The 27,599-nt window shown below is 41.8% G+C and overlaps 1 protein-coding gene across 1 annotated transcript in view; it reads right to left on the bottom strand.

Moving 5' to 3' along the window:
* Positions 1 to 27,599, bottom strand: part of PACS1 (phosphofurin acidic cluster sorting protein 1) — a 202,230-nt gene that overhangs the window by 43,272 nt on the left and 131,359 nt on the right. Inside the window, exons 12-17 of the mRNA XM_033955834.1 lie at positions 21,388 to 21,503; positions 20,601 to 20,736; positions 19,411 to 19,515; positions 17,449 to 17,555; positions 14,438 to 14,592; positions 1,631 to 1,741 (exon numbers count right to left, since the gene is read on the bottom strand). Of these exons, the coding sequence (XP_033811725.1) occupies positions 1,631 to 1,741; positions 14,438 to 14,592; positions 17,449 to 17,555; positions 19,411 to 19,515; positions 20,601 to 20,736; positions 21,388 to 21,503 (730 nt within the window). The remainder of the gene's footprint in view (positions 1 to 1,630; positions 1,742 to 14,437; positions 14,593 to 17,448; positions 17,556 to 19,410; positions 19,516 to 20,600; positions 20,737 to 21,387; positions 21,504 to 27,599) is intronic.

The raw sequence follows: 27,599 nt of genomic DNA on the forward strand, positions 1-27,599 counted from the left end.
TGAAGGGTCAAAGTATCATCTGAATAGATTCTGATCTTCTTGTTAACTTTATTTTGGGGCTTGTAATACTTCTTTTTAGATGTTTAGCAAAATTGTTATTAGTCAGCCTTGTTAATTTGGCTCTGGTTCTTGAGCTGTTTAGGAACAAAATTGTTCTAATTATGCCACTTCATGGCCTGTTTTGTCTGCCTTGTCACACTTAAATTTCTCAAATGTACTCGTTTTAAGTTCCTTTCTAAACCAATCAACATTTTTCTGATATTCATCATGCAATACATCAAAACAAGTGTCATGATTGCATAACAAGTAATTCTTTGTCTTTTTCACTGTTTGTATCATTTAAATCACTCGATCAAACAAATATAGTAACATAGTAGATGACGGCAGATAAAGACCTGAACGGTCCATCCAGTCTGCCCAACTTGATTCAATTTAATAAATATTTGTTGCAATTGGGCGCACGTTTCAATGTACATGGGAGCCTTTTTGGAACACTTTGACCCCAGTGGCTCGTAGTCACTTATTGAACTGTTGACTGGTTTGTCTGTTGCTTTGGACTGCTTCCCACACGTGTTGCTTTCTATGGGACTTTATGCATCTCTATCCTGTTAAGGATTGTCTCCCCCCCCCTCATTGTTTCATAAAGCTGTGTCATCTGAAAACATTTTAGGCTATATCAAATTCTGAGTATCCTCTTATACCTTCTTCCCTCGGAACCCTTTTTCAAAGACAATGAAGAGTTTGAGGTCTGTCTGAACACTGGGAAGAAGGGATCAAACTGAATAAGGAACTGCATGCATCTACATTACTAGATTATTTTATTTATTTAAAATATTTCTCATCTGCAGCTTTACAAATAGTAACATACATAAAATAGAACAAATAAGACTTGTACATACATCAAAGATTACAAATCAATCAATGCAAACAGATAGTTCACAGCTCGCCATAATAAATCCAAAAACCAGAATTAATCAGAAACATAATTCATTGGAATGCTTCTATAAAAAGCAACATAATACATGTCTGTTTAGCTCTTGTGAAAAACAAATGATTTGAGGGGGGTCCCCTACAACAGTGGCAGGTGGAACAGATGCACATGCACAATGAGACATTCTCAAAAGCTCTAGAAAATGCTGGAGAAAGCTTCCCAGGTGGGATCCATCAGACGATATCATCCCTTAAGTGAGGACTCAAATTTTGCTTGTGCTTAGAGAAATCCCACTGTCCATAGAGAATCCCTATTACAAATATGTAATTCTGCTGGGTTCTCATTATTTCCTGTGCTCTTGCTTAGGCTGCAATGTCTTATTTATTTTATGTCATTATTTATATTCCACATATCCTACAATTCTATGCGGATTACTAATCATTCAGTAGATAGTAAATAGACAAGTGGCTCATCCAGTCTGCCCAGTTCTGTCTCGTTCTTAAATGTGAAGGACATTTCACTGTTATTTGGGGACATGAAGCTTGCAATCTTAAAATGCTATATACTTAATATAATAAGGTTCATTAATTTAGGTTCTTCTACATTACCCTAGCCAGTCCTACTGTACTCTTCTCAGTTACTTTGGCCAAGAATATAGTGACAAGTTTCAGGGATGCATGGGTAGAGGTTAGTCCTTACCTGATACAGGAGGCTCAGATTTACTGAAGAGATCCCTCCAAGAAGCATCCATGAACATGCTACCATAGCGGCTGTCCACAGAGCTGATATACTTTGCGACGGGGTGGGAACCTGCACAGGATGAAAGGTAAGACTGTTAGGTACAACTGCTAAAAAGGGGAAAAAGGATTCTGGAAAGCATTTGCTGACCTAGGTTTTCTATACCTCTTTTAAAAAGTCCTTATTTACACAAGGATAGCGATTTTGGGAAGGGCTTAAGAATGCTCTTAAGTGTGAAACCAGAAATAAGAGGCATGTAAGGATTCACGGAAATTATTAGTTGCCATAAGCAATGGATGCTATAGGCAGCGTCTCTTCAGATACAAAAATAAAACTATGCTTTTATGCAGTGGCATAGCGAGGGAAGAGGTACCCAGGCAGTGGTGCCCCCCCAATCCTTCCATGCCCTCTACACCACACTCATGCCCTCCATTCCCACCCATGTACTTCTTTAAATCTTCACCAGTGCAAGCAGCTTCTCTGGTCTGCTGCTCACCCCAGCATTGGCTTTACCACTGATGGCACTTCCTGGCCCCATGACCCAAAAGTGATTTCAGAGGGAGCCAGGCTGGCACAAGCAGAAGGCCGGAGTAGTTGCTAACGCTGACAAAGATTTAAAGAGGTACGAAAGGGCGGGGAAGGGAGGGTGCAAGCGTAACATGGGGAGGGGGGTGCCCCCTGCCCACATTACTACACCACTTCTATGTAAACCAATTAATGGGTACTGCATTAAGCTATCTGGGCTGGGCCAGAGGAGTGAAGAGCCTAGCTGAATTTTTCTGCTTGCCAAAGGCTTAGATCTACTCTTTAGAGAAAAAAATAGTCAAAGGCTTGCCTCCGCTTTTCCCTAGGGAGCAGGCTGAGACTTCTGTGGATGTGGCTGGTGGCCTCGAGGACACTGGGTCTTGGATTGTTGCTGGGGACAGGTAGACATAGTAAACCTACACCTTTGAAAGTAGTAAGAACTTCTTTGAGACCCGCCAGGAAACCTCCTAGTAGTGAAGGATGAAGGAGGAGGCCGCCGCTAAGAGAGAGACTGGAGGGTATCAGTGTGTTTTTTGATTACATCAATGACCTCCTCCACCTTGTCCCCGAGTAGAAGGTATATCCCCTAGCCTCTCCTGAACCACAAGTTCAAAGGTCAGAGAAGCACAGCCCCACACCTAAAGCAGAATTTGGATGCAATATAAAAAGTATCGTATGCACCCTGGCCAAATATTTTCGACAGTCCTTCTGCCTTATGGCCAACTGACAAAGCTCAGCAGCCTGCTCCTGTGGGAGAGAATCTCCAAAGTCTAGCACATTATGGAACAAAGACTGCAAGTAAATACCTGTATAGAGCTGGTAGCCCTGGATGCAGGAGACTAGCACTATGCATGATAAACCTTCCTCCCAAAAGACTCTAGGTCTAGGCCTCTCTGCCTGGGGGGGGGCACTGAGGCATGAGGACTGGAACTCCTGGCCCTTTTGAGAGTAAATTCAACCACCAGGGAGTGGTGTGGTGACTAGGCCATCTTAAAATTGGGAGCCTTCTGGATCTGATAAATGAAATTCACCTTCTTCAGTACAACTTGCACAGAGAAAGGGGTCTCCCAGTTCTTTATATGTGCTAGAGGTCTGCACAGGAACGGGGATCGCGGGGATCCCGCGGGTCCCATGGGAATCCCGCAGGAATCCCCCCTAACCCAAGGGACTCCCACGGGGACCCCCCTCTGGCCCACAGGACTCCCACGGGGATGGAAGGCTTTGGAAGCAGGGTTTGTCCATATAATATAATGGACATGTCAGCCTTAGTAAAAGAGGGGGTTTATAAGTTAATTACCTGAACAGAAAACAAAAAAAGGGTTCCACCAAAGAGATTCCACAAGGAAAACAGCAGCGCAAACACAAAAGAAACTGTGGAATTGATGATCCTGTCAGAAGTAATTTCTGCTTTTTATGGGGATGGGCGGGAATGGAGGTAATTCCTTGCGTGGATTGGTGGGGACGGAGAGGATCCTGGCGGGGACGGGTGGGATTTCTGTCCCCGCGCAACTCTCTAATATGTGCACCCCAGAGAACCTCGTGCAGAGGAAATGTCACAGCATCCTCTGGGTGGAGAATCAAACTCCAGGAACTGAAATAATTCAGCTCAAGGTTCATCCTCCATTTCTAACTTAAAGGAAAGGGCATCCGCCATTTTCTTGACAAACCACTTGAAGGAAAAGATGTTCATGTGGAAATTTTCTTCTCATTAGGTGGAGAGGGTCCAAGGGTATGCTATACAATTTCTCCTTCAAGATGTAGTCTAGCTCTTCCTCAGACTCAATAAATAGTCCTGATAGAATTTTTGAGGACGCACCTGTATCCGCTGATGAAATATATTTAGCCCTTGGGACTAGGCACTAAGGGACCTGGTCACTCCTTGACTCTGAGGGAGCTTCTTCTCAATGTTGAGTGATTCCATGCACAGGGAGGCACAGACACTGATGCCTCTTGAGACAAAAGGGTTGAGGACTGCTCCACAGGCGTGTCATGGATCACAAGGTTGAGGTGGCAGAATGCTGCAGCTGGCACAAGTGCCCTTGATGCTTGAGCACTTTGGAGCTGTAGCAAGCCTGCTAACTCCTCCCTCAGCATGGCTTGGAATTGGTTATCGAGGACAGGCATCAGTAAGGACGGGGCTGTGTCAGTGTTTATAAAGCAATTTGTGGATCAAACTCTCATGGTCTTGTGTCAGAAATTAAGGTTGTGTCCTTTTTTCAACACTCAAGAGCAACAAAATGCCTTAAGCTGACTTTCCCCTCTTCCCCAACAAGTCCAATAAAAAAAACTTTGAGTCCACCTTCAAATTCCAGGGCCCCAAGGTCTGAAATACCTTTAAATTTATATCATCTCCTTCCTTATTATAACTTTAGGAAAATCTTAAAGATATACCTCTTCACTTTGTAACTCTCATGATGTTCTACACTAATGCTGCCCGATTCAGGAAAAAAAAAATTTCGATTCGATTCAGCCAATTGAATTGGTTTTTCGATTCGATTTTCCTGCCCAATTGTTTTTTTTTTTCCAAACATCCTGGTGGGTTTATTTTATAGCCTTCTTTACCCCCTTTGCCTTCTCCTAACTACACTGGCGCTGTGGTGTAAACAAAATAAACAAACAAAAAAGACTTTTCATCTTTGTTAAATCCTAGCTCACGTTTGCGGTCTAACACCAGCTTGGCAGAATACACATTTCAAATCTGACATATTGTAATCACAAAACAGAAAATTAAATTAGTTTTTCTACCTTTTGTTGTCTGATCATTATTCAAATCTTGTTGGTCCCAGGCTCTGGTTGTCTTCTGATAACTTGCTTGCCAAGGTCTCCTTCTTTCTTCTTTCTCTGTGCTAACCATCCATCTGCCATCCCTGTCCTCCCCTTCCATTTCCCTTTCCTCCCCAGGAGATCTGGCATCTTTCCTTTTTTTAGTCTCCCTCGACAGATCCACCTTTTCTTAACTACCCTTTCATCCAGCATCTATCCCCCCTTCCCCACCACCCCAGGGTCCATCAACTCTCCCTTTCTGTAACTTTTATCCCTAAATCCCATGGTCCATCATCTCTCTCCCTCTCCTCTATTTTCATACCCATTATTTCTTCCCCCCCAAAGTCCGGCATATGCACGTCTCTTTGAACCCCCCTTCCCTCCCTCCCTCCGTGTACTGAAGGCCTGTCCCCCCTTAAAGGTCTGCATCCCACCCCTGAAGACCTGTTCCCTCCCTTGAAGGTCTATCCCCCCCTTGAAGGCCTGCACCTCCCCCTGAAGACCTGTCCCCTCTTGAAGGCCTATCCCACCCCTGAAGGCCTGCCTGCATCCAACCCCCAAAGGCCTGCCTGTCCCCCTTAAAGGCCTGTCTCCCCCCTTGAAGGCCTGTCCCCCCCTTTGAAGGCCTGCATTCCCCTGAAGGCCTGTCCCCCACCCCCTTGAAGGCCTGCCTGCATCCCCCACCCCCAAAGGCCTGCCTGTCCCCCTTAAAGGCCTGTCCCCCCCTTGAAGGCCTGCATCCCACCCCCAAAGGCCTGCCTGTCCCCCTTAAAGACCTGTCTCCCGCCCTTGAAGGCCTGCATCCCCCGCCCTTGAAGGCCTGCATCCCCCCGAAGGCCTGCCTGCCCCACCCCCCACCCCGAAGGACTGCTCACCCCCCTGGCCTCCCCCGCACCGGCATTTACCTTAACGAAGCAGCCTGCAGCAAGATCACGATGCCAGCGATCTTAAGTTTGCACTGCTTCGGAGCTGTTTCCTCCGTCACGGTCCCCCCCTCCTCTGACCACAGCGGAGGAAACAGCTCTGAAGCAGTGCAAAGATCGCTGGCATCACGATCTTGCTGCAGGCCGCTTCATTAAGGTAAACGCCGGTGCGGGGAGGCCAGGGGGGAAAGCGAGATGCCTGGGAGGCCAGAGGGGGGAAGCGAGATGCCGGGGGGGAGCGAGATGCGGGGGGGGGGGGGGAAGCCAGACACCACCGGGGGGGGGGGGGACCGGACAGCAGCACTAACCAGCTGAGGCTCCCCTTCACCTTCTAAAGCAGGTGTGGCAGCGGCCGGCCAGCAAGAGCAGCGCTGCCGCTCCTGCTTTAGGGGGCGAAGGTCAGCCGAATCGAGAAGCCGATTTTTTTTTTTTTTTTTAATCAATTCGAATCGATTCACCCGAAATGAATCGGTGAACCGATTCAAATCATGAATCAGGCAGCACTACTCTACACACTTGATTACAGAAACTGTTTGTTCTTATAAGCTTATTGTAAATCATAATTAATCCATGCTGAAAATTTGCAGGATATAAGAAATTATAAGGTATGGTATGGACTGTGGAAATAGGTTAAAAAATAGAAAACAAGAATAAGGTTAAATTGCCAATTGTTTCAATGAAGAAAGGTGATTAGTGGAGTGCCACAAGGATCTGTACTATAACTGGTGCTTTTTAGAAACATGATGGTAGATAAAGGCCAAATGGCCCATCTAGTCTGCCTATCCAAAGTAACCATAATCTCTTCCTTTCTCTAAGAGATCCCATGCCTTCTTGAATTCAGAAACAGTCTCTGTCGCCACCACTTCTTCCGGGAGTCTGTTCCATCCACACATCTACCACCCTTTCTGTAAAAAAGTATTTCCTATCACCTCTTAACTTCATCCTATGCAACAAAACTATTCAAAAATTGTTAAACCGTTAAACCTCACGCACACTGTATGAGATTGGAAGAGGACCTTAGGAGGATGGAAGGCTGGACATCCAAATGACAAATGAAATTTAATGTGGACAAATGCAAAGTAATGCAAATTGGGAAGAATAACCCAAGTTATAGCTATATGATGCTAGGTTCCACATTAAAAGATGCTTTTGAAGGAAAGGAAAGGTAGCAGCCAAAAAAGCAAACAGAATGTTAGGAATTACTAGGAAAAGAATAGAGAATACAATAAAGAATATCTTAAAACCTCTGTATTGCTCTATACTGAGACTGTATCTCGAGAACTGTGTGCAATTCTAGTCACCGTACCTCAAAAAAAGATTTAGTGGACCTGTAAAAGATATAAAGGTGGTCAACCAAAATGTTTAAAGAGATGAACTCCTCTCAAGAACTGGGAAGGAGATCCTGACTACAGCAGGCACCTGGCTGGACGCCCTACTCACCGTGCCATGCTGGAGAGGGGTCCTGGTGGACTGGGATAACTTGGCACCCACTCCGTGGAACGCGGCCACAGGGGCGTGCCCAAAAGGGTGTGTCTGAAGGAGCACGCACCTTCAGAGCTATTTTAGAGCGTGCAGCATGGAATTCTGCTACACTATAGATGGGGAAAAAAAAGGGAGGATTAAAAGAGAAGATAGTCCAAATGGAGATTAAGAGACCAATGGATAAACATTTAATTTCTACAACTCCGTTGTTTCCAGATGGCTTTTCTCCTCCTCTCAAAACTTCTCTATCATTGGAGGGGTCCTATCCCATCCCCACAACCTAATAGTGACAAATTGGATCTTTCTTTTAAAGAAGTTTCAAAGTTAACTTTTCCACAAGAAGCTTCAAAAGATCAAGAATTTTTTGAACATAGCAGTTAAGATACCGGCTCTTGTTTTTTTCAATTATCATTCTTTGAATAACTCTTCCTCAAAAGAATCTGATATTTCCTTACAAGACATTGTTAGCAATAAATAAATTAGAAAAGACTTACAAGATAATTTGTCATGATATAATAAATTTACTGAGGAAGCTTCCAATAAATTTACAGAACAAAACAAGATTAACCATGGTAGAGAAAAATCTTAGAAGAATGTAATCTCAGATTAAACTTTCACAGTCAGCACAAGTCTCCTTTATGAAGGATAATTTGATAATTAATTTGAAATTGGAACTTTTTGAAAATATTTCTAAAGCAACTAATTTGACTGTTGAATTTTCCTGTGACCCACTTTCTCTCTCCTAGGGAGTTTTTCAAATTGTACGTTAAGGATGTACTTCAAGTGGTTCTAGATGATAAAAAAATAGTTAATGCTTATTACGTACCATGTAGAACCAGAGAGGTCGTGCAAGAAGGTGAGACAGATAATATAAATTCACCAGATTTCTAGAAACAACTCAAGACTCCATAACTAAGAGATTAACTTTATTGGTTACTATGGGCTCCTTTTACGAAGCCGCGTTAGCGGTTTAACGCGTGTAATAGTGCGCGCTAAACTGCCAGCCACGCTAGCCGCTACCGCCTCCTCTTGAGCAGGGGGTAGTTTTTCGGCTAGCACGGGGGTTAGCACGTGATAAAAAGTTGCATGCGATAAAGTTGCTAACGCAGCTTCGTAAAAGGAGCCCTATGTCTTCAAGTAGAAAATGATGATTATGAAATTATATATATATAAAAAAAATTCGGTATCCTATGTCAAACCAATTTCTATATTTCTAGACAAATTCAATATAAGACCTTTCTGCTGCTAAGACCTAGAGCATTGGCAGGGGGAGGAACTTTCTTCTTAAAATTTCTTTGTAAATGTCTGGTTATATGGGGAATTAACTTTTATATATTTTTGCATCCAGCTCAGTTGGAAACTTTTCTTTTGAATAAATCTGAGAATGATGTGGGATAAACTATTTTTCTTTACAAGATTATTGGGTTTAATATAATTTAGCCTGTTATATAAAGAAATATGGTGTTTCTTTATAATACTCCCATTATGTGGGCTTGATAGGATGATTGTGGTATTTTCTATTTTGATTTTGTATTTCCATTTTGCCTGAATGTTACTTGGTAACAAATGATGAAAATCTCAATAAAGAAAGAAAAAAGAGATGAACTCCTCTCACATGAGAAAAGGATAAAGTAGTTTGGGCTCTTCTGCTTTGAAAAAAGAAAGCTGAGTGGAGATATGATAGAGATCTATAAAATCCTGAATGGAGTAGAACAGGTAAACGTGAATCATTTATTTTTCAAAGTACACAGATTAGGGGGCACTCCATGAAATTACACAGTAATACAATTAAAACAAATAGGAGAAAATATTTTTTCACGCAATGTGTAGTTAAGCTCTGGAACTCATTGCCAGAGCAAATGGAACAAGCAGTTAATACAGCTGGGTTTAAAAACGTTTTGGACAAATTCCTGGAGGAAAAGTCCATAAACTGTTGAGATAGACCTGTGGAAAGCAACTTCTTATCCCTGATGTTAACATGGAATCTTTCTATATTTTGTAACTCTACCAGATACTTGTGACCCTGACTGCTGGCAAAAGGATACTAGACTACAAGGACCCCAGGTCTGACCTAGTAGGGCAACTCTTATGTTTTTATGTTCAACACAGTCAACTACCTAACACGACTGACAAATCTAGACAAAGGGAAAGTTAGATATTGAGTAGAAATAAGAATGAACTGCAGAGTCCAGCTTTGGCTTTTTTTATGGTTTCACTACTGAATTTGAGGAAGTGGCAATACTCTTTCTTTCAGTAAAAGCATTTAATATTCCTCTCAGATCAGAGACAACTGCTGACATACCCTCTTTAATGAGTCTCAGAGGGAGTAAATCTAACATATAACTACTTCTATTCATCTCTCATATAATCTTATCTGTTGTGGAAAAACATATAAACTCTAACCATAAATCAGAATGCTCTACCTCTCTTTCTTCCAACCTGATTGCTATTTTCCCCTCCTTGTCACCATCATTCCTTATTCTCGTATACCCAAACTATCCTCAGTGCAACAATTTTCTTCTCAAAATACACTCCAGCCAGTCATAAAATCCACAAAGAGATCTGGAAGGTGGGGCACAAAAAACTCGATTTTGTAACCTTCTCAAACAACTTCTAGGACCCTAACCTCTCTGAGAACATATCCTCAAGTATAACTAACCTCCAATCCTGGGCCTACACCGTGCAAATGAAACTTAATGAGTCCAAAACAAAACTACTTTGGCTCGGCCCAAAATTAGACCAACTACCCACCTTCATCCCACTGTCCTCTGGCTCCACTCTGCAGCTTGAGTTCTCAAGCAAAGTTCTGGGTATCATCATTGATTCTACATTGTCCTTCAACGACCACCTCAATTCCTTGGTAAAAAAAAGCTTTTTCAGCCTTCACATGCTGAGGAAAGTGAGATCCTGTTTCCATCAAAAACACTTTGCCATCCTTGTCCAATCCATCATCCTTTCCTGACTGGACTATTGCAACTCTATCTACTTAAGCCTAACAAAGAAAAACCTTCAAAGACTTCAGCGGATTCAGAATGCTGCGGCTAAGCTTATCTTTGCAAAAAGCAAATTTGACCATGTCTTACCGCTCCTGTCCAAGCTTCACTGGCTTCCGATAATCTCCAGGGTTCACTTTAAAAGCGCCTGTCTAACTTTCAAGATCCTACACGGCATCCTTCCTCCCTTAATTCCGCTTTCTTGGAATGCCTCAAATCCTAATTCTACCAGATCCACCCAAAAATTAAAACTATCCTTCCCCTCATTAAAAGGCATTTCTCATGCAGGAAAACTAGGGACTTCCCTCCCCTTCAGAATCACTGAGCTCTGGAACAACCTTACCTCCCCCTCTTCAGAATCTGAGCTCCCTCCAACTTTTCCGTAAACATCTGAAAACCTGGCTATTATCAAAAATGTAATACTTCCTCCCTCTCTGGTATACTAAGCCCTCTAAACATTCTTTATTCTATGGCCTTTAACCCTTCATTGGAGTTCCTTTCTATCCCAACTCCTGTAAACCATGCCGAGCTCTGCGATTGTGGAGAGGATGCGGTATACAAACCTAAGGTTTAGTTTTGTTTAGTTTAGACCCAACAGTCTGCACCTATCTGAGCAAAGACCAACCAAAAGGCCAATAGCCTGCTCCCACGTTTCTGGACGAGGAAAAATTAAAGGACCCCCACCAACATGGTTTTACGAAGGGAAGGTCTTGTCAATCCAACCTGATAAGCTTCTTTGATTGGGTAACAAAAAAGCTGGACGGGGGGCGGGAGGGGTCCCTTGACATCGTGTACTTGGACTTTACTAAAGCTTTTGATAGTGTTCCATACCGCAGGTTATTGAACAAGATGAACGCGATGGGACTAGGAGAAACACTAACTGCATGGGTAGAAGACTGGCTTAACGACAGACTTCAAAGGGTGATGGTAAATGGTACTCTCTCAAAACCGTTAAAAGTGACCAGTGGAGTGTCGCAGGGCTCGGTCTTGGGCCCAATGCTATTTAATATCTTTGTAAGGGATCTGACTCAAGGACTTCAAGGCAAAATTGCGTTATTTGCTGATGATGCTAAACTGTGCAACGTTGTGGGGAGGGCAACTGAACCTAACAGCACAACCGCGCAAAACACTATGGAACAAGACCTACTTTTGCTAGAACAATGGTCCAGTACTTGGCAGCTAAACTTTAATGCCAAAAAATGTAAGGTGATGCATCTTGGCAGCGGGAATCCTTGCACTACATACACCCTAAATGGAAAAAAACTTAACAAAAACTGAAGAAGAAAGGGACTTGGGAGTAATCATCCGTGAAGACATGAAGGCTGCAAATCAAGTGGAGAAAGCCTCAACAAAGACTAGACAAATGCCTGGCTGCATCAGAAGAAGCTTTATCAGCCGAAAACCCGAAGTTATAATGCCATTATACAGATCCTTGGTGAGACCGCACCTGGAGTACTGTGTCCAGTTTTGGAGGCCACATTACCAAAAGGATGTGAAGAGAATTGAGTCAGTTCAGAGAATGGCCACAAGGATGGTCTCAGGACTTAAAGATCTTTCATATGAAGATCGTCTGAGCAGTCTGCGCTTATACTCGCTCGAGGAGCGCAGAGAAAGGGGGGACATGATAGAAACTTTCAAGTACATAACGAGTCACATCGAGGAGGAGGAGGAAATCTTTACTCTTACGGGTCCCACGGTGACAAGAGGATATCCGCTAAAACTTAGGAGAGGAAGATTTCATGGGGACACCAGGAAATACTTCTTTACCGAGAGGGTGATTGATAAATGGAATGGTCTTCCACGTCAGGTAGTCGAGGCTAGTAGCACGCTCGACTTCAAGAGACGATGGGACAAACAGGTGGGGTCGTTACAGAGGTATGATAGAGGATAGTTTCTCGAGGGTGGAAGGGATCATGATTGGGCAGACTTGTTGGGCCGTCGGCCCTTTTCTGCCGTCATATTCTATGTTTCTTATGTTTCTATTTGAGAGTTCTTGGCCCCTGTTCTGGTGTTATTGTGCTTTCTTGGAGGCTGGGGAGGGAATGCCAGAGGCTTGCTGTCTCCTACCCCTCCTGAACCTCTGTCATGACCTCTGAAATGACCTCTGTATCGCTTGGCTTCCTGCATAAGGACATAATTTTCAAGAAGCTAGAAAATTCCAACATCCCGTATCCTGAATCGACCAGTGTCTGTTGTCCAGCAAGTGTGACGGTCTGTAATGCTGGCCATCAGGCCATCCAGACCCTTGCCCAATAGCATCTGCTCTTGAAAGGGAAGCCTGCTCAGAGTGGCTTTAGAGGCTGAATCTCCTGCCCACTGTCTGATCCAGAGCATCCGCCAGGTGGAGATAGCATAGGCCGACACCTTGCTCATAATTCTGATGACATCATACAGAGTGTCCGCTATATAATCCACCCCGGATAGAAGCATTTGGGGATCTTCGTTGTCCTCCGAGGTTGAGACTTGAGACAGACGGGTGTGGCAAGCACATGCCAACAAAGGAAACTGCAACTGCTGCCTTAATCTCTAGAGCCTCTTAAGGTACTCTTTACGGTCTTGAGCATTCTTTAATATCACATCATTTGGTGGCCTGCTGAACTACTCATAATTGAGCACTGCGACGAGGGGGCTGGAGGAATTTCCAGCTTAAATTCTCATAGCAAGGTAGAAATAATGCACGAGAGCATAGAGGCTTTTAATAGCCACTACCGCTTCTTCACTGCTGCTCTCATGCAGAGAACCAGACTCTGCCAGAGAAACTGCATCCTGGGACAATAGTGGTACGGAATCGGACTTTCCATCCTCCCAGTCTATGCCAAATTGAACCTCTGTGTCCTCGTCTGGTCAGGGCGCAAGTTGAGGGGAGATCCCTTGCGCCACTGTATCCATTGTGCTGAGTGCAGACACTGAGGACTCTTGGCAATTCAAAAAGGCATTCCACATAAGGTTCACAAAATCCAGGTTGAAGCCTTGTACTGGGGGTCTTGAGGAACCCAGCAGGGAGCCCATGCCAGTCCACCTGGGCTTCACGGTCACTGCATGTCTGTGCTTGGCTAATGCACCTTTGGAGGGTTCTGGAAAGTGTCTCTTCCCTTATGAATGTGCCTCCTGCGGATCTTCAGCTCTGGAGGACTTGGATGAAGCTGAGCCCAAGGCTCCCGTCCCTCCCTTGCATGCTCCATTGCACACAGGACATGGATGCTCCTTGGCTGGCCAACGTAAACCTGGCACGATATAGGGGTAGGAAGGCCTGAGGGGTCTATCTGTGTCGATTTTAAGCAAAATTGAACTGTTCTGAAGCAGATGGAGGCTTGGCTTTAGAAATAAAAAAAGATCATTTTAAATCTAAGATGGCTGTCACCAGTAAAATTGCTGATTGTGACTTCCATGAAGTATAAAAAAAATGCAAGAAATGGATTTTAGAGGTGAGGGACTTTGGCTCTGGCTGATCCTGCTAGCAGCAGACTTCTATAGCGCAAGTCTGAGTTTTCTACCAGGCAGAGGTCCCAACAAGTGGGAACTCTGGGCATCAAGTCGCCAACCACAGAGCAGAGCAGACACCCTTCTGAGCAACATGCTTGCAGAAACAAAAAAAAACTGAGGGGGCAGGAGCAGCTCCCCAGGAAGGAGGCGGAGTTCAAAAGATGCTTGACAGCATTCTGCAAGCAACTTGCAGATTCAGATGCAAAACCCTAGACACAGTGTGCTAGAAACAATATTTAATGCAAACACTTTTTCCTAAGATACCTGACAACTGGAGCTAAGAAAATTCTTACAACTGTAGGAAATGATAAATCACGTGGGATTAGGAAGGGGAGTTGCCCTGACTGACTAGAAACAAAAATTCACTCAGGGTGACAATGTTCCCTTCCCCATTCAGTTTCAGTTGAACTAAGAATTTCAAATTTCTGACCAGAAATTAAATCTCTAATCAGTTCAATCTTGGTTAACTTTACAGCTAATCACTTCATAGCCCACAATTAGACCTTTCTTTCTTGAGTCACTTATCAATGGAACTGAAATTTTCTCTTTTACTTTTACTTCTTTCTTTGCAGTGGGGGGTGTACTCGCCAAGCCTTTACCCAGGGGGATGATGAGAAAGCGCATGTAGCCAAGCCAGTCTGAGGTCCTGCTGGCCAGCTGTTTTACAAAGAAACGCAAGATGGCACTGAGATAGCTCTGTCCGCCAACAGCCACAACCTTCACTGGTCGTGGTACAGATGAGTTGCAGTTGCAGCTGAAACAGAAAACAGTTGAATTAATTCCAACACCACCTTGACCAGTGAAATGGTGAAATATATGTTTCACAGCAGTCCAACAGTTTACTTCTATATCTTTACATTGTATACTATGGATATATCCAGAAAAACCCCTCCCCAAGCTGAGTCTCTTCACTGCCCCTGTTTTCCAGCATGGGTTGTACTTGTGGTTCTTGGTCAATTTTCTTCTTATACCATCTTTTTAATTTTAAAAATATATTTCCAAGTGCTTATGAAATGAGTTAGATACAACACAGAACTAGTTTTATTTGGGGGCAATGTTTCTAAATGGGATAATTTTGCACACATCAAAAAAGGAGCAGCCAAAAGAACTAACCAATGACTGACAAATAAGAGGTTTATTAAAGAAACAGATTTTCATGAAAAATGTGCGTTTTTATTGTTCTATCATACAAGTATGCTATTAAAGCTCAACATGTTTCAGAAGTGAACTGCCTGCATCAGGCGCACATTTGGTCTTTATAACAGGGACACACATAACACACTTAAAAATAATAAACAAAGCAAACCTATGTGTGCAATAACATTATAGTAATTTTATATGAAAAATATAATGACTAAAAATGAGTGGATACGATGTACAAGATTTAAGTGTAGAACTCCAGAAATATGGTTCTCTTATATGAGTCAAAACAAAACAAGGGACAGTGAATCTTATTTAATTGCCTTTAAACCTAGACGGTGCTCAAATTCCACGAATGGAACAGAAATTCTCAAAACAGGGGACAAACCCCTAAAAGAGATTTTCAGAGTCTATCACTGCACCAACTTCTTAAGATAGAAAGGTAGTTAAAATATGTCATAGTGACACCAATGTATAGAAAATTTTTTTCTTCCTTTTTTTTGCAGTTTAAATTATATGATGAGTGCAATAAGGTGAAACTTAACTTGAGTGTTCATACAGCATAAACCGGCAAGGTTCTAACGCGTTTCGCCAGGATGGCTTCTTCAGAGAACCTGCTAGCGCTGAATGTAGCTCCAGTCTTTAATTCTTTCTCTCACATGACCCGTAACTTTTCACTTCCTACAGGAAGACTGGAGCTACATTCAGCGCTAGCAGGTTCTCTGAAGAAGCCATCCTTTTGGGACATTGCTTTTGTACTTTTACCCAGTTGTTATATTGGGAATCCAAATCTCTTGTATGAGTGACACAACACAAGAGACTTGCGGAGAGTTGATGTCCAAGATGAAGGCTTTATTAAAACAATAAAATAATCCACATAAAAATGACTAGGGCCTGAACCACTGGAAACATATGGATCCAACACGGTCTGTGTTTCGACACTATTGTCTTCTTCAGGGATTCCTGTAGGTCCTAAAAGCAGGCTTGTGGATTAGATATGAAAATAAACGAAAGGATTTCTGCGCTGATGAGATGAACTCGTAAAAAGACTGTATGAATGCACAGGATCCAACACGGTCCATGTTTCGGAAAACACTCTTTCCTCAGGGGTTCTATGGGAAGATTGTAATAGGGAGAATATGAGATATGATATGGGTGTAAATAGTGTGTACACCCAACCATGTGAATTGTGGAGATGAATGAATAATTACAAGTGATGTTTTCAAGAATATGTATGATATTAAATTGTACACTTGTTGAATGATTAAAAATGAATAAAGATATTTAAAAAAAAAAAAAAAAATTAAAAATAATGGTGAAAAAATTTAAGGTGTGAAAACCTTACACCCATGAAGATGGAAACAACCAGCAAAGATTAATATTCACCCTATGTGTCAAATCAATTAATGTGAGGATAAAAAAATCAATGTGAGGTTAAAAGATCAGACGTGCTATTGTGACAAGATGGAAAAGGGGAGAGGAATTATTGTTTTGAATATATACCGGGATGTTATGGTACATAAACACAGAGAACCTTATTTCTTTTATTTATTTCTTTAAAAAATTTCTATACCATTTAGAACTAAACGGTTTACATAATTTACATACATAAAATTTAAAAAATAATAATAATAAAACAAACACACAAAAAATCTTCTGAGATCAAGGCTTATATAAAAAGATCATGGCTAGACAAAGGCATCTACAAATAATTGCGTCTTGAGTAATTTTCTAAACAAACCCTTTTCAAGGCAGTTTCGTATTTGGCCCACAAGGGAGTTCCATATTTTAACTCCTGCACAACAGAAAGTCATTTTACCAGTCTCCACAAGTCTCGGGTTAGCATTCGTTTTCAGAAACGCTAAATTCTCAGAACATAATGATCTGTTTGGTGAATAACTAAGCACATTATTTTTAAACAATTCTGATATGATTCTATACAAGAATTGATGATAAATCATTACTGCTTTATATTTTATTCTGAAAACAACTGGTAGCCAGTGCAATTGTTGGAGATAAGGTGACATGTGATCATATTTCGACAATCCCATTATTAATCTTGCTGCTGCGTTTTGTGCAACCTGAAAGGCCCTGCACCTTGCTTTTGTTATTCCAAGGTACAGGGCATTGCAGTAATCAAGTCTCGACAAAACCATAGACTGGACTACTGTAATCCTAAAAATCGCATGTCTGTATGGTAGGACAACAAAAACATACTTTAAAAAAAAAAAAAATTAATAAAAAGGTTGCTTCTTCAATAAACCATCTTATTTGTTAGCCTCTTTTTCTTTAATTTTGTGCACACCATGAATTAAAACCCGGCTTCTCAGTCTGCTGCTCTAACCACTGGACTACTCAGCCTCTTCGCACTGAAAAACTTATCAGATGGCAATGATTTTCAGCTGAATCAGAGTTGAAGAAGCTACATTTTGGTGGTATGGTGCAAGGATGAAGTGTCTCTCTGACTTACTATCGCTGGATCCTGGTGAGGATGGCAGACAGCACAGCCTGGACCTCCACAGTCGAGCATGTGCACACCACAGGTTTCTTCTGTTCCTGCAGAAGTTCTGCAACATACTGAAAAAAGAGCAAGGGGCTACTCAGAACCAGCTGTGTGGTTACAAATCTCTGATAATTAGTGGCAGCCAAAGAATCAGATAAAGAAGATCCCTAGACACTATCATTATAATCTGCAGCCATGTCAACCATCTGCAACTAGCATGGGTGTGATAAAAAGCTGGATGCAGCTGCAACATTGTCAGGTACACACACAAATTACCAGCAGCAACATATGATCATACCCAGAGATGTAGCCCAGGCATCATCACTATGACAAGAGCACCAGGGTTTCATTTAGAAGGGCAATTTTCAGATTGTTCGCATTGCTGCTGACTTCATACAGATCTAGTTTTAATTTACCTTTCAACCAATATATATATAAATATATATATATATATATAGGTTGAAAGGTAAATCAATTTGTACCATCTTTTAATCTTTGTAAACTGCATAGAGCTTCACGGTCCTGCAGTATATAAACTATTCCTCAAACCGATTTAAAACAAATACAAAAGAACTTAAACATTATTTGTGCCTTCATTGGTAACCAGTGCAGTAGTCTATAATAGGGACTAACATGATCGCTTTTCTTCAGTCCAAATATTAAACAGACAGCCGTATTCTGTACTATTCTTAGTTTTCTCACCGTATTTTTAGGTAGATGATATTACAGTAGTCCAATATAGATAGGACCAATGACTGTATCAATAATCTAAAAGATAATGGGTCAAAATATTTTTTAATAGTCTTTAATTTCCATAGTGCAAAAAAGCACTTAACATAGTAACATAGTAACATAGTAGATGACGGCAGATAAAGACCCGAATGGTCCATCCAGTCTGCCCAACCTGATTCAATTTAAAAATTTTTTTTTTTTTTTTTTTCTTCTTAGCTATTTCTGGGCGAGAATCCAAAGCTTTACCCGGTACTGTGCTTGGGTTACTCCAGCCCATCTACACCCTCCCAGCCATTGAAGCCCTCCCCTGCCCATCCTCCTCCAAACGGCCATACACAGACACAGACCGTACAAGTCTGCCCAGTAACTGGCCTAGTTAAATCTTCTGTGTTCATCCCACGCTTCTTTGAACTCAGTCACAGTTTTACTCTCCACCACCTCTCTCGGGAGCGCATTCCAGGCATCCACCACCCTCTCCGTAAAGTAGAATTTCCTAACATTGCCCCTGAATCTACCACCCCTCAACCTCAAATTATGTCCTCTGGTTTTACCATTTTCCTTTCTCTGGAAAAGATTTTGTTCTACGTTAATACCCTTTAAGTATTTGAACGTCTGAATCATATCTCCCCTGTCTCTCCTTTCCTCTAGGGTATACATATTCAGGGCTTCCAGTCTCTCCTCATATGTCTTCTGGTGCAAGCCTCCTATCATTTTCGTCGCCCTCCTCTGGACCGCCTCAAGTCTTCTTACGTCTTTCGCCAGATACGGTCTCCAAAACTGAACACAATACTCCAAGTGGGGCCTCACCAATGACCTGTACAGGGGCATCAACACCTTCTTTCTTCTACTGACTACGCCTCTCTTTATACAGCCCAGAATCCTTCTGGCAGCAGCCACTGCCTTGTCACACTGTTTTTTCGCCTTTAGATCTTCGGACACTATCACCCCAAGGTCCCTCTCCCCGTCCGTGCATATCAGCTTCTCTCCTCCCAGCATATACGGTTCCTTCCTATTATTTATCCCCAAATGCATTACTCTGCATTTCTTTGCACTTCTTCGTCATGGCAGTTTACAATACAAAATTAAGTAAAAATAAATAAAACAGAAAAAATGCCACTTAATTCAATGAATGCTTAACACAGGCACACAAAGAACGTAGTAACAAGAAAGCACAATCAACCTTATCTCACTCATTACCTGACCCTGCCAGTCTGTTGTGTTCACTAGAATCATATTTTCTGGGAGAGCAGCATCTGACACCAGAATCTGGTTCAGCTGGTCATAGACCAATTTTCTAGGAATCTACCAACGAAACAGAGGAGAAATTGGATGTTAGGACTCATCTAGAGAGGACAGAGTGCAGTAATCTGATGAGACATTTCTTTTCACATGAAGTAGTACTGGGAGGGGACAAAGACAGTACCATATGTGCTTGTATAAAGAACACAAATACAAGAATATGGTTCTAGTTGTAGGACTGAAAAAGTGACCTAGAATTTACTGCAACTTTTAAGGAATTTAAGCTGTGGCAAAACTGCAGAAAATATTTTGTCTCAGTAGTTCAGCTCCTGGGAAAGTTACAATGAGAACCAAGGGGCTTTAATCCTATCTTTGTATTCCGCGATCTAAAAATTCTCATTTTGAACACAAAAAAGAAAAACAAAAGATCTCCACAAAAACTACAAATAGAAACACATAGAATGGAGTCTCAATGATTTTTCAGTCATGGTAGTCAAGAGCACAAAAAGTCCATAAGTAAAGTTAATGTCACAAAATATTTATTCTTGTAAATCAGGCCTTATTGAAATGACCCTTTGCTGATGTGACAAGTTTCAAGTTTCAAGTTTATTAAATTGTTTGATTAAACGCTTTTCCAATTTCAAAGCGTTTTACAAAAAATAAAAACAGAATTAAAAAAAAAAAAAAAAACTGACATACATGATATTCTACTAAACGTACAAGGGTTACATCCTTAGGACAAGAAGAAGACTAGAAACAGTGGGAAAACAGGGACACAGGCCGTGTTTCAGTTACGCAGTCTTCCTCAGGAGTCATATGATCAACAAACCCAATTCCTGAGCGGTAAGTTGTAATAGCCGAAAATAACTGAATGCCGTTGTTAGTTAAAAGCAAATGCATTTGTTTTTAACTAATAACGGCGCTCAGGAATTGGGTTTGTTGATCATTTGACCCCCGTGTTTCGTGTCATATCAACAAAGGGCCATTTCAATAAGGCCTGATTTGCAAGAATAAAAATTTTGTGAAATTAACTTCACTTATAGATTTTTTGTGCTCTTGACTACCATGATTGAAAAATCACTGAGACTTCATTCTATGTGTTTCTAAAAATTCTCCTTGCCATATCATTATATCTTAAGCCTGCTCACCTGTGTACTGTGGCCCAGATCTGGGGATCTCTCACTGTCAGAGCTGTTGGTCCTCTCACTCAAGGGTTTGGAGAACTGTCGCTCCTTCAGAGGGGTGCTTCTCTTCTGTCGTGGTGTGTGCATTCCATCTGCTTTGCTGCAATGCAGAACACCAAGTGGCAGGTTTTCCTCTTTGTTACTCAGTTAATATCAGATAAACACATATCATTCTCCCTTCCACTGTGCATTTTGCAAGGATTACTTTAATCTCGTTATCTGGATGTTCAGAGGTCAGGAGCAAATGATTGCATATGTGGTGAATCCTCATTAGAAAAATGTAAAAGTTCATTAAAATGTCACTTGTATAAAGACGCATTTGAGACATAGATAGGACAATTCATCTATTATTAATCCTTATGCTCAAATACCTATTCTTAAACAGACCTTATGTATAGATCATAATCTCCTCTACCCTCTCCTTTAGGCTTAGCCACATTTTTAAAATTATTCCTCATTACCCTCTGGATATTTTTTCCCTAAATGTATCTATCTTCTTTAAAAGATTGTAGTTCACCCCTCTTTCCTTTTGTATTGATAATTATTTGTATGTATACATTGTACGTTTATTTGTATAAAAATTTTTTATTTTTGTCTCCCAATTTTGAATTGTCATACGCATTGAAGTACTTGACATTGCGTGTACAACAAACTTTTAATAAATTTGAAACTTGAATGTACTTCTGTTAGGAGTAAATGGCTGACACTCCATGTTGTTGTGCACCACCCGAGAACAGACACGCCAATTTACCTGGGGGAAGCAGTGCTTTGCTGTTCACTCCTGCCCGTTTTCATTGGAGTCTTTGTTTTGTCAGGAATAGTTAATGTATTTGTTGAGTCTGCAAACGAGTCCTGATCAGTAACCTCCTGAGGGACACAAGAAAGAAAAAAAAAATAGCAGGAATTGGGTTTGTTGCAGTCTTCCTAAAAAATACCTGTAAAGTTTCAAGATTCAAATACAACATGTTTACATGGCCTGGCAAGGATTCCCATCATGCTAAACTCTAGGGAAAAAAAAACAACAACTCTAGGCATGTGCGAATGCTCCCTCTTGCATGACCATTATGCCTTCCTTCAGTCTAAACCATAGCTTAGATAAAATTCAGCCATAAGAGGAGATGAGAAAGACTGTGATTTATCCTGCTGTCCATGTAAGGAGCAACTTTTTCACAGAGAGGGTGGTGGATACCTGAGGGAGGTGGTGGAGAGGAAAACGGTGATGGAATTCAAAAAAGCGTGGGATAAACACAGAGGATCTCTAATTAGAAAACAAATGGTATAAATTATAGAACTAAGGTCAATATTGAACAGACTTGCATGGTCTGTGTCCCATATATGGTGATTTGGTGTAGGATGGGCTGGGGAGGGCAAAGTGTTCCTTGAGTATAATGCTGTTTTTATATTTCAATGGCTATATGTTTTAAAATGTTATATTCATGCTTTTAATGTTTTGCATAGTGTCCCTTGAGGAAGGCGTTTACAATACACCGAAACTACGATCCTTGTTGGGACCACAATTTGAATAAAGAAGTCATCGTTGGTTGAAAAGCTGTCTCCCTTGCCTTTTATGACTGCCTATATCCTAAGGCGAGTTTTTCTTTTTGACTGTCTTCCATATTTCTTGGCAGTCATACATAAAGATTGAAAAGTAATGGTGATAAAGCACACTTAGGTAAACCATACTTCAAAATTTTTGGTTTACATAATTCAGAGTTAACTAGTACACTAGGGGCTCATTTTCAAAGCACTTAAGACACTGGCCTAGTGGTTAGAACTGCTGCATCAGCATCCTGAGGTTATGGGTTTGAGCCCCATGCCATTCCTTTCAACCCTGGGCATATCACTTAACCCTCCGTTGCCCCAGGTACTGTAGATTGTTAGCTTGCCAAGACAGGTAGGGAAAAGTACTTAAGTGTACCAGAATGTAAAGAAGCGGTATATAAAAGAAGCATACAAACTGTAGAAGAGAGTTGTGAAGATTTGTGAAAGTGTTGTGTGATGGGGTAATGCAGCAATGCTTGTCTGCAGTCCAGAGTACACAAGGAAGTCTCAAACTGTGATGAATGAGGTGGAGATCAGAAGGTACACAAGCCTATAGACTGGTTCAAGCAGAAATCTGAAATTATCTTTTTGAAGATACAATCTCCAGATTTGTACACAATATTCTAAATGAGGTCTCATCAGAGTCTTATACAGGGGCATCAATACCTCCTTTTTCCTACTGGCCATACCTCTTCTAGTTTTCGCCGTCACCTTTCCAACCTGTTTTGGCCACCTTAAGATCATCACATACAATCACACCCAATTCCCGCTATTCTGTCTTGCACATTAGTTTTTCACCCCCCCTTAGATTGTACCATCACCTAGTCAAAGAAATTGACCAGATTTGTCTGACAAGACCTACTTCTAGTGAATCCATGTTGCCGGTGGCAAGTCAAATGCGTGCAAGACAAAAGCGCGCGGACAATTGCGCAACGAAAACTCAGTGCAAGACAACTGTGCGCTACTGACTATGAACCCATGTTGCCTCCAGTCCTCTAATCCACTGGATTCCAGACACTTCACCATTCTCCGTTTTAAAAGTGTTTCCATTAATTTGCTTACTACAGAAGTCAGACATACTGGCCCTTAATTCCCTAATTCTTCCTTACTTCCACTTTTTGTGTAGAGGGATCATAGATTGATCCTGCACAGTCAGTGCTACAGAAAACCATATCCTTTTCATACACACAGAACACAGATATACCCTTGCCCCAGTATGGAATAAGTAATCACAAACTAAAGTTAGAAATAGGTAGACAAAAATTAAACTAAACAGCTAAGACGCCAGATTCTGTATACAATGCAACACCATAGAAACAGTAACACACATCCCCTACTACTGTGCAAAATATGATATCAGATGTAAATTTGAAAAAAATGATAAATAATCACTTTACAAATTAACAAATAAGGAATAAAACAAAAATGGAAAATAAGAATACACCATTTTACTGGACTAGTCCATTTTTAAATTAGCTTTCAGAGGCCAAAATCTCATTCTTCAGGTTAGTACAGTATATTGCTGTTATGGTATCCTGTCCTGACCTGGTTAGTAAAATATGTATTAAAATTACTACATTTCCATTTTCTATTTAAAAACATTTATCAATATAGCTACAATAAAGCAACAAAAAAATATTTTTTCTACCTTTTGTTGTTTCTGCTTTAATCATCCTCTTTACTCTCTTCTTTCCATCCAGCATCTGTCCTCTCTCTCTCTCTCTCTCTGCCCCTTCCATCTGTGTCCCCATCTCTCCCCCGTGGCACTGCCTCTCCTTCTGTCCAGCTTTTCCCCCTCTGTTCCCTTTCTCCTCCTACATCCCTCATCCCAGGGCAAGCATCTCTTTTTTTCAGTCCATTTGTGGATTTAGCATTTTTCCTACTCTTCTCTCCTCATTTCTCTCCCTCTTCCCTCTGCTCTATCAGCTTCCCTGTCCCAGCATTTCTCTCTCTTTTGCTCCCTCCGTGACTTCAGCCTCTCCCACTCTTCACCACTGCCTTATCTAATCTCTCTCTCATCTCCAGGCCATCTCCTTCCCTGCCTTACCTGTAGTAAGGCATCTTTCCCCTCCCCTCAAGATTCAGCACCCTCCATCCATGCCCCCCTGAGGTTTAACAACTCCCCTTATTCCCTTCCTCTTTCCCTCACTTGCTCTGTCACCTCACCCCCCCCCCCCCCCACACACACACACACATATAAAAGTCAGCAGCACAGCCTTTTGCCACCTACTTCCTCTTTCCGTGAAGGCAGGACCCAGCAGAGAGGAAGGCCCGATGCCAGCAAGAGCAGTGTATTGTGAAGGCTGCCGCTGTGGAGAAGTTCCCAGACCATGATGATGCTGGGCTTGCAATGAATTGGTGAGGCAGATTTTTCCCAGATTGAATCAATTCAACTGAAGTGAATCAGTGAATCGATTTGAATTGGGCAGCTCTACACCCCACATTCCCCCCCACACACATTCCCCCTCCCCCCCACACATTCCCCCTCCCCACCCCGGGCACTCCACTCATTGGATAAGTCTCTCTTATCTGTACCCTTCTCCACTACAGCCAACTCCAGACTCCGTCCCTTCTACCTTGCTGTACCGTATGTCTGGAACAAACTGCCTGACTAGATATATCAGGCTCAGTCTCTGGCAGTTTTGAAATCCAGACTCAAAGCCCACTTCTTTGAAGATGCTTTCTATTCCAAAATCCAACCCACCTTCTAAGCACCAATATCTGTGTTATCATTCCCTCTATAGTTCCTCCACCTGAGTACAGTGTATTGATGTACCTTCTTGTCTAGTTTGTCTGTGTTGACTAGACTGTAAGCTCTTTTGAGCAGAAACTGTCTCTTCTGTATAGTGCTGTGTATGTCTAGTAGCGCTAAATAAATGATTAGTAGCAGTAGTAGTTTGCCCAAGCAGAGACGCCACTGCAATCAAGATTCTGTGCAGAACAGCTGTGTGACTGGGGAATTCTGCCAGGAGTACTACATACAGGCATACATAGTGTTCTTCCCTTTTCTGGAAGCATTGGATGATAGCAGGTATACAGATTTTAGATGATGTAATTTCAAATGGTAAACTGCTTGATTTTTTCACAGCTGCAACAAAAATATGGTCTTAATAAATCACAAAGTTTTAGATGGTTGCAACTGAAGCAGGCCATTCAGGCAGGGTTCCCTGATTGGAAAAATCTTAATATGCAATATAGTTTAGAATTCTTATGCTTTCAGGTGGACTTCTTGGGACACCAGGCCGCACAGTGGTATAAATAGATAAATGGATTTGTAAATAAAAAAACTAAAACTGGACTTAGGGACATTTGGAGCATTGAGATTAAGCATCAAATTACTGCGTCTCAATGGCCACGAATTTGGTCTTGGAGGATGAGATGTACAGTGTCAGCATCTATGAGATAAACTTGGTTTTTCCTTTTACATAGAGCATTTTGGACACCAGTTAGATTACAGAAGTTAAACAGCTCTAAGTCTAATAGATGCTAGCATTGTAATCTTGAGATTGGGACATTAGATCATTTATTATACTACTAGTATTTTAACCCATTACATTAACGGGTGCTAGAATATATGTCTGTGTGTCTTTATTTCTGTCTCTCTCTCCCTCCCGCTGTCTGTCTCTCTCCCTGGCCCCCTTTGTCTGTCTGTCTCTCTCCCTGCCCCTGTGTCTTTCTTCTTTTCTTTTTATCTGTCTCTCTCCCTACCTCCTATGCAGCAGCATTTCTTTCCCACCACTTCCCTGTGCAGCAGCCACAGCAGGATTCCCTCCCCCTCCATTTCCCTCCCCCCACACCACTTCTCTGTGCAGCAGCAGCGTTTCCCTAACCCCCTTTCCCTTCCCGCGGTCTGGCCGGCTCCCTTAGTCCGCTCCCCCTTCCCTTCCCGCGGTCCCGACTAACCTTCCGATTCAAGCAGCGTCTGCAGCACTCTACACACTGCTGCTTCGGGGCCTTCAGTAGAAGGCCCCAAAGCAGCATGTGTAGAGTGCTGCAGATGCTGCTTGAATCGGAAGGTTTCAGGACCCTCAGCCCTTGCCGTACCCGAAGTGAGCTCTGGGGGGGTTTTTTTGGGTTTTTTTTACGCGGGTCCAGCCGGAGCAGGAGGAGAAGCCTGGGAGGCAGCAATTAAAGTTCGTTCCGGCCCCCGCTGACGTCGCCCTGGCCAGTTCACATCCTTCAGACTGCAAGAGCCGTCGCGTCCGACAGGCTCTGCGCCGCCGCACACATGCGCACTCCTACCTGCAGCTCACGGAAAACGGAGCATGCAGGTGGGAGTGCGCACGCGCACTTAGGGCTTTATTATATTAGATTGTCCCTTTATCTTGACCTTTTGGAAATCAATCTGGACCCAAATAAATTGTTTATTAGAGAATCCTGTAGCTTTGTCGTATGATACGATTCTATTTGGTATGTCAATGAGAACAAAGAGCCAAATTTCATCAAACAATAATAAGCTTTTATTGATTATGACAGGAATCGCCATACAACATATCACGCATAATTGGAAAAATTGGAGCAGGCTTAATTGCAGTTTTTGGTGGAACTCATTGTGTCACATCTATAAGATGGAGAGAACAATAGCCATACAAAAAGGGAATTATAAGAAATTTAAAGAGATATGGGGGCCATTGACAAATTATTATAATGAATAGATACAATTTTTCCATTATAATACAATACAAGTAAAGGGGTGGGAGGGGGGATTCAGAATTTTATTCAATGTTTGGATCAATAGAAAATAATATTTTATAGGTCATATTTGATTGCATATGTTATGGCAGGGGTGGTTGGGAAGGGATTAAATATTTTGTATAAATGTTAAATATGATAGAAATTCAAGTGATGTATTAAATTTCAACTGTCATTTATTGATACACTTGTTGTAAGATGTAAAATGAATAAAGAATTTATTAAAAAAAAAAAAAAAAGTGTTCTTCCCTTTGATGTTGGAAGGCAATACTGCAAGTTATTTGGTGAAAAATGAATGGTGAGGGGAAAAAAACCCAAATGGAAACAGCTTGTATTGGAAGTGTTAGTTTCACAAGTATAATGCAGGAACTTCTGGTGCACTCAGACTTGTGAGTAGGCATTCTTCAGGTGTAGGAGTCAAGCAGTCATTTTGACCCAACCAGGGAAAGATTGTGGCAAGGGAATTCTCAAATTTTTCATTTTTGACATAGACATTGAGATTGTGTTGCTGAAGAATAGAACTTAGTCTTTCTGATTTTTAGGTACTATAGAAAAGGAAAAATTTTGAATAAAGCCTTGTCGCAGTACGTGAGGTGGTATTTCTTTGATTATCAGCTAGCAAAAGCAAGGTGATTTTATAGTCAGGAAAAGCACAGTTACTAACCATAACAGGTGTTATCCAGGGACAGCAGGCAGATAGTCTCACATATGAGTGACGTCAACCACAGA

The sequence above is a fragment of the Geotrypetes seraphini genome, chromosome 8 (assembly GCF_902459505.1).
Source record: "Geotrypetes seraphini chromosome 8, aGeoSer1.1, whole genome shotgun sequence".
NCBI lineage: Eukaryota > Metazoa > Chordata > Amphibia > Gymnophiona > Dermophiidae > Geotrypetes > Geotrypetes seraphini.